The 12,252-nt window shown below is 43.1% G+C and overlaps 1 protein-coding gene across 1 annotated transcript in view; it reads left to right on the top strand.

Annotated features, from left to right (window-relative positions):
- The window catches only part of LOC120915820 (carcinoembryonic antigen-related cell adhesion molecule 1-like), an 88,941-nt gene that overhangs the window by 32,368 nt on the left and 44,321 nt on the right, over positions 1-12,252 (top strand). The window contains exon 2 of the mRNA XM_040326619.1: positions 11,315-11,623. Coding sequence (XP_040182553.1) covers positions 11,315-11,623 — 309 coding nt within the window. The remainder of the gene's footprint in view (positions 1-11,314; positions 11,624-12,252) is intronic.

The following is a 12,252-nucleotide window of genomic DNA, read 5'->3' as shown; positions in this document are numbered from 1 at the left end:
TCTCATCTGACCACATGATTTTCTCCCATGACTCCTCTGGATCAGTCAAGACACCTATGTCAGCAGTTATTTCACACCCTATATACTCTTATTAATACTGCTGTTCATCATGGCACCTCCTGCCCAAGTGATATGACTCTGTATCAACTACTACTGCTAATACTACTACTGCTGCTTCTGCTGCTGCTGCCCAGTCAAGACACCTATGTCAGCAGTTATTTCACACTCTATATACTTCTATTCCTACTGCTGTTCATCATGGCACCTCCTGCCCATGTGATATGACTCTGTATCAACTACTACAGTTAATACTACTACTGCTGCTTCTGCTGCTGCTGCCGCCCAGTCAATACACCTATGTCAGCAGTTATTTGACACTCTATATACTCCTATTCCTACTGCTGTTCATCATGGCACCTCCTGCCCATGTGATATGACTCTGTATCAACTACTACTGGTAATACTACTACTGCTGCTTCTGCTGCTGCTGCCGCCCAGTCAATACACCTATGTCAGCAGTTATTTCACACTCTATATACTCCTATTCCTACTGCTGTTCATCATGGCACCTCCTGCCCATGTGATATGACTCTGTATCAACTACTACTGGTAATACTACTACTGCTGCTTCTGCTGCTGCTGCCGCCCAGTCAATACACCTATGTCAGCAGTTATTTCACACTCTATATACTCCTATTCCTACTGCTGTTCATCATGGCACCTCCTGCCCATGTGATATGACTCTGTATCAACTACTACTGGTAATACTACTACTGCTGCTTCTGCTGCTGCTGCCGCCCAGTCAATACACCTATGTCAGCAGTTATTTCACACTCTATATACTCCTATTCCTACTGCTGTACATCATGGCAACTCCTGCCCATGTGATATGACTCTGTATCAACTACTACTGTTAATACTACTACTGCTGCTTCTGCTGCTGCTGCCGCCCAGTCAATACACCTATGTCAGCAGTTATTTCACACTCTATATACTCTTATTCCTACTGCTGTTCATCATGGCACCTCCTGCCCATGTGATATGACTCTGTATCAACTACTACTGTTAATACTACTACTGCTGCTTCTGCTGCTGCTGCCGCCCAGTCAATACACCTATGTCAGCAGTTATTTCACACTCTATATACTCCTATTCTTACTGCTGTTCATCATGGCACCTCCTGCCCATGTGATATGACTCTGTATCAACTACTACTGGTTATACTACTACTGCTGCTTCTGCTGCTGCTGCTGCCGCCCAGTCAATACACCTATGTCAGCAGTTATTTCACACTCTATATACTCCTATTCCTACTGCTGTTCATCATGGCACCTCCTGCCCATGTGATATGACTCTGTATCAACTACTACTGGTAATACTACTACTGCTGCTTCTGCTGCTGCTGCCGCCCAGTCAATACACCTATGTCAGCAGTTATTTCACACTCTATATACTCCTATTCCTACTGCTGTACATCATGGCAACTCCTGCCCATGTGATATGACTCTGTATCAACTACTACTGGTAATACTACTACTGCTGCTTCTGCTGCTGTTGCCGCCCAGTCAATACACCTATGTCAGCAGTTATTTCACACTCTATATACTCTTATTAAGACTGCTGTACATCATGGCAACTCCTGCCCATGTGATATGACTCTGTATCAACTACTACTGTTAATACTACTACTGCTGCTTCTGCTGCTGCTGCCGCCCAGTCAATACACCTATGTCAGCAGTTATTTCACACTCTATATACTCCTATTCCTACTGCTGTTCATCATGGCACCTCCTGCCCATGTGATATGACTCTGTATCAACTACTACTGGTAATACTACTACTGCTGCTTCTGCTGCTGCTGCCGCCCAGTCAATACACCTATGTCAGCAGTTATTTCACACTCTATATACTCCTATTCCTACTGCTGTACATCATGGCAACTCCTGCCCATGTGATATGACTCTGTATCAACTACTACTGTTAATACTACTACTGCTGCTTCTGCTGCTGCTGCCGCCCAGTCAATACACCTATGTCAGCAGTTATTTCACACTCTATATACTCTTATTAAGACTGCTGTACATCATGGCAACTCCTGCCCATGTGATATGACTCTGTATCAACTACTACTGTTAATACTACTACTGCTGCTTCTGCTGCCGCCCAGTCAATACACCTATGTCAGCAGTTATTTCACACTCTATATACTCCTATTCCTACTGCTGTTCATCATGGCAACTCCTGCCCAAGTGATATGACTCTGTATCAACTACTACTGCTAATACTACTACTGCTGCTGCTGCTGCTGCTGCTGCTCAGTCAAGACAACTATGTCAAAAGTAATTTCCCACTCTATATACTCCTATTACCACTGCTGTTCATCATGGCACCTCCTGCCCAAGTGATATGACTCTGTATCTACTACTACTACTACTGCTGCTGCTGCTCAGTCAAGACACCTATGTAAAAAGTTAATTCCCACTCTATATACTCCTATTACCACTGCTGTTCACTGATACCACTGATAGTTAATTTATCCCTTAACTACCCCCATTTGTGAGGGTCAGGGTTTTCCTTTAAAGTCCCATGTAAATCAATGGAAAATGTATGTTCCCACATAACTTCTGTACGCCTGGAGATATTTCAATAATACCCGCTATACATATTACTTATATGCCAAATAAAAATATATAACAGTTAAATTAACCCTTACCAACACCCTTATATAAAAGATGGGTATATTTATATTACTATGATTTTCCTCCCCAAAAGGTTAAGATAGGAAGACCGGGCAACGCCGGGTATTCAGCTAGTAATAGTATAAAATGTTTTCGGTTATTATTAAGCTAGATGTGTTGATGTTGATGTTGATGTTGATGTGTTAGATGTGAAGTTAGATGTGTTTAAAAAACTAACAATTTCAATAAGAAATGAAACCTTTGCAAAATATAACATTTTTTATAAAAAAAAAAAATTAAGACATTAACTTCTGAAGCTCTGTCACCTCATCCATGTTTTTCGCCAGTTGTTGCACCAGTTGCTGATTTTGGCGTGTCAAAAAAAGTATCTGCTGCTCATTTGCCAGTACTCTCTGCGTCAGGTTTTTCATGGCAGCTTGTTTCCCCTTGAGCTTTTTTATAACTGTTAGGATATAAGAAAAAAACATTTGGATTTCAAAGACCGTTACGAAAGATTATTTTCAGCCATAAAAATAATAAAGTCTGACTTAAGAGACTCTATGAAAGAGGATCTGGCAGAGGCAATTCTCTTCCTTAGAACTCTACATTGCATTTATTTGCATTTGCTAAGCCTAGAACTACATTTCAAGATTAATATAAACCATTTCTAGGTTTTTCATATTTTTTTTTTGGTTCATTATAGATAAGCTTTGTTTTTGTTCTAAAACACCAAATAATGTGGTCTGTATTTTTGAACTGTTAAAGATCATGTTCCTGATGTTTAAGCCTGCTGCTACTATCCAGTCACTTGATTGTTTTCATTGTGTTTGTCTTTTGCTTAAACTGTGCAATACAGTAGACTGTTGGCTTCCCAGCCAGTAGTCCTGTGGTAGTTTGCGTTTCTTTCCCTCAAGGAATCTATAAAATACATTCGCATATTAATACAGAGGAGTCGGAGTCGGGGAGTCGGGGAGTCGGAGTCTGAAGTACATAAAACTGAGGAGTCGGAGTCGAAAAATCTACCGACTCCACAGCCCTGCTTTAAATGCTGTCCATTTTTAGAGCTACATTTTATTGTTGAAATTTTATTAATCTCTGTGCACATATTTACCCTCCTGATTGATGGTAAAATTAACCGTCTCATCCTGCTCCTCTTCCTCGTCACCCACTACTCCACCAGAAGTTTCGGGGGGGGGGGGGGGTGCAGCTCCTCCTCTTGCTCCTCCACAGGAGCTGGGGGTGGTGATGTGGATGGCCCTGGCTGCTCCTCCTCATCCCTCTCCTCCTCTTCCACATCCTCCTCCTGCTCCTCCTCTGCGGCCTGTCGCCTTGTGCGCTTGGGGCGCACAGTTGGTAGCGGAGCTCCTATAATAACACAATGTTCATATATTATAAAAATGTTTTCTAATGACGTATGCAAATTCTGTGTACTCTACTGTATTGTATATGAATACAAATTAATTTATATAGACAGTTAACCAATGGGACAATGTTATATTAAAGGGTCTTGTGGGCACTACAGGGGACTGAGCGTGAGCTGGGCTGCCACCATGGTAAAATGAGCTGTTTTTGTCTCCTTTGTTTTGTTCAGACGATCTCATGTTAAAAAAAGGACTTGATGGAGTACACGGGATTACTATAACAACCCCACGCCTAACACAGGAATTTAGTGGGAATCTATATATATAAAACTCAACGTGTGTGTGCATGTATGTATGTATGTATGTTCCACCATCACGTCCAAACGGCTAAAGATATTTACATGAAACTTGGCACACAGGTTACTTATATGTCAGCCACAAATATAGGATTGGTGGTTTAACCCTTACCCACCCCCATTTGCCTTGGTCAGGGTTTTTCTTTAAAGTCCCATTCAACTCTATGGGAAATACATGTTATTTCATAACAGCTGTAGATATTTCGATAACACTTGGTCACATGTTATCTATACGTCCACTTAAAGTATAGGATCGTTAATTTATCCCTTAACTAACCCCATTGGTGAGGGTCGGGCTTTTTGTTTAAAGTCCCATGCAAAGCAATGGGAAAAGTATGTTCCCACATAACTTCTGTGTTCCTGTCTGCTGTCCCATGTTTTTTTCCAACAGTACTATGAATACCTTGGCTGGTGGTGATATATGTTACAACAACATGGCGTCTTGGTTAACAACATCTGACCTTACATTAATTACATATGACCTTACATAACTGTCCCCAAGGGACCCGGGCTGGCTCAACGCGATTGCCACTGCGCTGACAAGCCATTCACCTCTGCAGCTAGGGGTTCGGATCCCGCTCTCGGCTACATGTGAATTGAGTTTGGTGGTCTCAGCTCGGCCCCCGGTGGGTGTGCTATGCGAGGTAAGCCTGCGCTTAGTATGCCCACCTCCCTCCCACAAAAACCACCACACTTACACACGCACTCGCAATTGGGTTAACATGCACGCACTCTGACCATGCGGTCTCTAAAAAGAGAGGCGAAGGACTAACGGGGCTGGTTGAGCGGGCAAATCCTCTCACTCCCTTATAGGGAGTCCCTCTGCCCCGTTGGGCTTCGAAGCGGAGCAGGTAGGACGGTCTGTGTGGGAGGACCCCCTCACACCCGCCATTGCCACCCGGGGCATGGAGAAAGGTGGCAGATTACCTCTGGGGGAGGCCTGCCTACTCCCAACTCCTGCAGTCCGGCTCCTCTCTCGAGTACATGCACAAAATACACTTTAGGGGAAAAAAAACATAACTGTGACCAATAACTTACCAGGATGATATTTATTCCGGATACGCCTGACCCGGTTCATCTGGCGCCTCTTCAGGTCGGACCACTTTTTGAGGATCGCCATGCGAGTGTGTTCTTCGCCTAGTTCCTCAATCAGGGAGCTTATAACTCCCTGTTTTTCTTGCTGCCTCCGCAGCTCATCGTATCCTGTTTCCAGGAACTTCTGCAAGATGAAGAACAAAGTATATTGTAATACTTTTGTTGACAGCCTTATGGATATATGACGTAAATGTATGCTATTCAACAATTGGAAGCATTCTCGCCTTATTAATCAATGACAGGGGTAACATGACAGATTTTATATCCTGCCATTTCGGTCGCCACCTTTTTTACATAAATATAGCAGCCATTATCATTTGCATAATTATGAATATATTATTAACAACACAGGATACACGTATAGGGGAGATATGCGTTGCTAACTCTTTTCCCTGTCAGGAGCCTAACGCCCCGGGGGGTCAGAGACGGGACCTTTTCGGAGGACCACTGACGTATGCAACCGTCGCAGTTTTTTGTGATGTCACTCTTTAGGTGTGTGCAAATTTTTCCTTGCACCGGGTGGAGTTTTTGGGTTTTGTTTTGCACGCCACAGGCTTTTCAACAGAAAAAAACCAGCTGGAGGCAGAATGGTTGCAAAACACTACGGGTTTGTTACCTAACTCTGGGTTTCAAGACCAGTCCACCTCCAGCTGTTGCAAAACTACTACTCCCATCAGCCACGGTCTGTCAGTGCATGCTAAGAATTTTACTTTTGCTGCATCTAGGGTGCCACAGTTTAGAGACCCGTGCATAAAGGCCTGAAAAATGGGGGCCTGCAGAACTTACAATACTAGAAGTACCAGCATTCCCAGGCATGCTGGAAGTTGTAGTTCTGCAACATCTAAAGGGCAATATGTATTCGAACGTCCTTGGGCCTTGAGGACACTGAAGTCAGGACGTTCGCATACGTCCTATGTCCAAAAAATTTTTTAATTCATTATGCTAAATAACAAGGAAAAGTGCCTAAATACACATTTGCCAACCAGGGTGTCTGCAGCTGTCCAGGCATGCTGGGACTTGTAGTTTTGTAAAAGCAGGAGACACATTTTTTGTGAAATACTAATATCTGATCATATATACTAACTTTTAAACTAGACTAAAATGCAGTTGAAGATAATGAAATAACAGTGGTCAAAATACTTACACAAATCAGCAACTTTTCCTCAGATACAGTGAAATTACTTCCAACCATCTTGCTCTGCGATTGCGTTGCGATCATAAAGTTGGAAACTGGCAAGGGTCCAGGAAATGGTCGCGTGTTGTTCGCGTGTTGATTGCGCTGCTTGGACCGAGATGGGTCCATATGGCTTCGGCTGTATGGACCACAGTAACTCTTTTCCCTGTCAGGAGCCTAACGCCCCGGGGGGTCAGAGACGGGACCTTTTCGGAGGACCACTGACGTATGCAACCGTCGCAGTTTTTTGTGATGTCACTCTTTAGGTGTGTGCAAATTTTTCCTTGCACCGGGTGGAGTTTTTGGGTTGTGTTTTGCACGCCACAGGCTTTTCAACAGAAAAAAAACAGCTGGAGGCAGAATGGTTGCAAAACACTACGGGTTTGTTACCTAACTCTGGGTTTCAAGACCAGTCCACCTCCAGCTGTTGCAAAACTACTACTCCCATCAGCCACGGTCTGTCAGTGCATGCTAAGAATTTTACTTTTGCTGCATCTAGGGTGCCACAGTTTAGAGACCCGTGCATAAAGGCCTGAAAAATGGGGGCCTGCAGAACTTACAATACTAGAAGTGCCAGCATTCCCAGGCATGCTGGAAGTTGTAGTTCTGCAACATCTAAAGGGCAATATGTATTCGAACGTCCTTGGGCCTTGAGGACACTGAAGTCAGGACGTTCGCATACGTCCTATGTCCAAAAAAATGTTAAATTCATTATGCTAAATAACAAGGAAAAGTGCCTAAATACACATTTGCCAACCAGGGTGTCTGCAGCTGTCCAGGCATGCTGGGACTTGTAGTTTTGTAAAAGCAGGAGACACATTTTTTGTGAAATACTAATATCTGATCATATATACTAACTTTTAAACTAGACTAAAATGCAGTTGAAGATAATGAAATAACAGTGGTCAAAATACTTACACAAATCAGCAACTTTTCCTCAGACTTAGTGAAATTGCTTCCAACCATCTTGCTCTGCGATTGCGTTGCGATCATAAAGTTGGAAACTGGCAAGGGTCCAGGAAATGGTCGCGTGTTGTTCGCGTGTTGATTGCGCTGCTTGGACCGAGATGGGTCCATATGGCTTCGGCTGTATGGACCACAGTAACTCTTTTCCCTGTCAGGAGCCTAACGCCCCGGGGGGTCAGAGACGGGACCTTTTCGGAGGACCACTGACGTATGCAACTGTCGCAGTTTTTTGTGATGTCACTCTTTAGGTGTGTGCAAATTTTTCCTTGCACCGGGTGGAGTTTTTGGGTTGTGTTTTGCACGCCACAGGCTTTTCAACAGAAAAAAAACAGCTGGAGGCAGAATGGTTGCAAAACACTACGGGTTTGTTACCTAACTCTGGGTTTCAAGACCAGTCCACCTCCAGCTGTTGCAAAACTACTACTCCCATCAGCCACGGTCTGTCAGTGCATGCTAAGAATTTTACTTTTGCTGCATCTAGGGTGCCACAGTTTAGAGACCCGTGCATAAAGGCCTGAAAAATGGGGGCCTGCAGAACTTACAATACTAGAAGTGCCAGCATTCCCAGGCATGCTGGAAGTTGTAGTTCTGCAACATCTAAAGGGCAATATGTATTCGAACGTCCTTGGGCCTTGAGGACACTGAAGTCAGGACGTTCACATACGTCTTATGTCCAAAAATATGTTAAATTCATTATGCTAAATAACAAGGAAAAGTGCCTAAATACACATTTGCCAACCAGGGTGTCTGCAGCTGTCCAGGCATGCTGGGACTTGTAGTTTTGTAAAAGCAGGAGACACATTTTTTGTGAAATACTAATATCTGATCATATATACTAACTTTTAAACTAGACTAAAATGCAGTTGAAGATAATGAAATAACAGTGGTCAAAATACTTACACAAATCAGCAACTTTTCCTCAGACTTAGTGAAATTGCTTCCAACCATGTTGCTGTGTGATTGCGCTGCGATCATAAGTTGGAAACTGGCAAGGCTCCAGGAAATGGTCGCGTGTTGTTCGCGCAATTGCGCATGCGCGATCGAAAAATCGCAATCGCAATATGTTTTTTGGTTAAAATATCATACATATTCGATTTCAGAGTGCTGCTACAGCAGTTTTCGAAATATCTGCAATCAATTTCGCATTCGCATTTTGTGAAATTGCGTTAAAATATCTCGAATATTCGATTTCAGAGTGAGCCAATCAGAGCGCTCCTCCAGCATTTCTCGAAATTGCGCAATAAATATCGCATTCGCATGTTGCGATATTTCGATAAAATATCAGGAATATTCTGAGCCAATCAGAGCGCTCCTCCAGCATATCTCGAAATTGCGCAATAAATATCGCATTCGCATGTTGCGATATTTTGATAAAATATCACGAATATTCTGAGCCAATCAGAGCGCTCCTCCAGCATATCTCGAAATTGCGCAATAAATATCGCATTCGCATGTTGCGATATTTCGATAAAATATCACGAATATTCTAAGCCAATCAGAGCGCTCCTACCGCAGTTATTAAAAAATCGCAATTATTTTCGCATTCGCAATAGCGAAAAATCGCAATCAATTAATTTCGATAAAATATCACGAATATTCGAATTTAGCGAATATATCTCGAATATTCGAATATATATTCGAGATATATCGCGAAATCGAATATGGCATATTCTGCTCAACACTAGTCAAATTCACCATTTTATGTTCAAAAACTTTTACAAATAGCCAGAAAATGGCCTTGTATACAGCCGTTATAGGAGAGTGATACACATATTAGAGTTGTCAGTCTTTTATGATGAACATAATCATAGCACATTTTAGACAATATTATCCATCATAAAAGGACTAAATGTATTAAGGAAGATTCTTTCAGTAAGTCTATTTATGAAGGAGAAACCTACCACCTACCACAATATGTCTAGGGATGAAACTTTAACCACCTAACCCCCGGACCATATTGCTGCCCAAAGACTAGGGCACTTTTTGCGATTCGGCACTGCGTCGTTTTAACTAACAATTGCGCGGTCGTGCGACGTGGCTCCCAAACAAAATTGGCATCCTTTTTTTCCCACAAATAGAGCTTTCTTTTGGTGGTATTTGATCACCTCTGCGTTTTTTTAGTTTTTGCGCTATAAACAAAAATAGAGCGACAATTTTGAAAAAAAATTATATTTTTTACTTTTTGCTATAATAAATATCCCCCAAAAATATATAAAAAAAACGTTTGTTTTCCTCAGTTTAGGCCGATACGTATTCTTCTACATATTTTTCGTAAAAAAAAATCTCAATAAGCGTTTATTGATTGGTTTGCGCAAATGTTATAGCGTTTACAAAATAGGGGGTATTTTTATGGCATTTTTATTAATACTAGTAATGGCAGCGATCAGCGTTTTTTTTTTCGGTACTGCGACATTATGGCGGACACTTCGGACACTTTTGACACATTTTTGGGACCATTGGCATTTTTATAGCGATCAGTGCTATAAAAATGCATTGGATTACTATAAAAATGCCACTGGCAGTGAGGGGGTTAACACTAGGGGGCGGGGAAAGGGTTAAGTATGTCACTGGGTGTGTTCTAACTGTAGGGGGGGTGGCCTCACTAGGGGAAATCACTGATCTTCTGTTCATACATTGTATGAACAGAAGATCAGCATTCCCCCCCCCCCCTGACAGGACCGGGAGTTGTGTGTTTACACACACAGCTCCCGGTCCCGACTCTGTAACGAGCAATCGCCCGGCGGTGATGGCGCCCGCCGGGCACAGGAGTCGGGGGCGAGCGTGCGCCCCTAGTGGCCTGCGCGAGAGCCGTTGTAAAGCTACGGGCTCTCGCGCAGGGGAGCCGACTTGCCGCCGTAATATGACAGTGGGCAGTCGGCAAGCAGTTAAAGAATAATCAAAAGCTGTGGTCTGTGTTCCTATTAGGGAGATGTAACCTTTCTAAAGCCTTGTACACACGGTCGGAATTTCCAATGGTATGTGTATGCCCCATTTGACTTTTTCCATTGGAAATTCCGACGAAATTAGATAGAGAACGTGTTCTCAATTTTTCCTTTGGAAAAAATTCCTATCGGAAATTCCGATCGTCTGTATGCTTTTCCGACGGAATAAAAACCACGCATGCTCTGAAAAAATTTGCGGCTTGTCATAGTGTTTTCCCGCATTGCGTTCTTGATGGTCGGAATTTAATGTGACTGTGTGTAGGCAAGACAAGTTTGAGCGGAATTCCGTCGGAACAACCATCCGAGTTTATTCCGATGAGAAAACCGGTCGTGTGTACAGGGCATAATTGTTGCACCTACCATTATAATAGAAAGTGAAAGAACATCCAGAATTCATCTCCAGAACAGAAAAAAAAGGGAAATCTGTTAATGGGGACACCCAGGGATTTTCACTTTGGAGGGATTTCTTCTCGCTTCCTGTTAAGGTTCTGGGACAAGAATTGAAGGTTGATCTCCCCTAAAAGACACACAGGTGGAAAAAAAAACTGATAGCGGGTATAACCCTCCCTTACTCTATCCAAAATGGAATGAAGTTTTGCCTTTAGTTCTACTTTAATAGATTCCTAAACATATACGTATAATTTCTGTTATTATTACTATTTAGAATGTTAATGTCATACAACATTTCTATATCAGATTATACATTATACCCACTCTTTAATTCCATACATTTTTCTTACAGGTGCTGGATTTGCTTACCAGGTTGAGAATGGAATCCTTGAAGGATCTGTTAATTTTTATGAGTCTCTACCAATTCAAAACAATCCTCCTGTATTATTATGGATTTTTGAAAATGCTACCATTGCACGGTGCTTTCCTAATGGCACTCCTACGTGCGTTGGTCAGTATGCAGGAAGATGTACCCTGTATGAGAATGGAACTCTGAGACTGAACAATCTGAGGTTTGCAGATGAGGGGAATTATACCATGAATGCGCAATATCTAATCACTTCAGTTACAAAAAAGTCTACCTATGGGCTCAGAATCTATAGTAAGTAATAACTGTACATCTTATTCTAAAACAAGCATGTCACCTGGCTATCACATCACTTGCTTGCAGCACAAAATCACAGTTCCAGCTGGCACACTGTTCGTTATCTGACAAAGGCAACAGTCCGATGCAGCAAATGCCCTTTATGGGCAGGGACTGTGGGCCCCTTAGTTGTGTAGCAAGAGTCAGTTTCCAGCTTCCATCCCTGTGGCTACTGATCCCAGCACAATTTTTTCAGGCACTACCAGTCCACCTGGCTGCAGCTGACTCTCTTACTAGCCCACCTGGCTACTTCCCACAGTATTGCCAGACTGCTCACTCACCAGCCATCTCGGCTGACTTCTCCCTGGAGATCTCCTGGACGTGCTGACTGTCTCCCGCTGTCCTCACACTTGCTTCCGTGCATCCAGGACAGGACTCCTCCATGTGTTCTAGAGGATTCCTCCAGTGCCCGAGTCCCAGGCCCAAGGTCACCCCTGTCCAGACTAGGGGGCATCCTCAAGGGGCTCCGACACCCTCCTCAGGACTTAATCTTCCACCTTATACCACACTGCCCCTGCTGGGCTAACTGAGTATTTAAGAGGTGCCCTCCCCTGCCAGCCCATTTGGCCAGGGATTGGCGAAGCTCT

The sequence above is a fragment of the Rana temporaria genome, chromosome 10, assembly GCF_905171775.1.
Source record: "Rana temporaria chromosome 10, aRanTem1.1, whole genome shotgun sequence".
Lineage (NCBI taxonomy): Eukaryota > Metazoa > Chordata > Amphibia > Anura > Ranidae > Rana > Rana temporaria.
The sequence above is the reverse complement of the archived record's forward strand: the minus strand, read 5'-3'. Positions and strand labels throughout refer to the sequence as shown.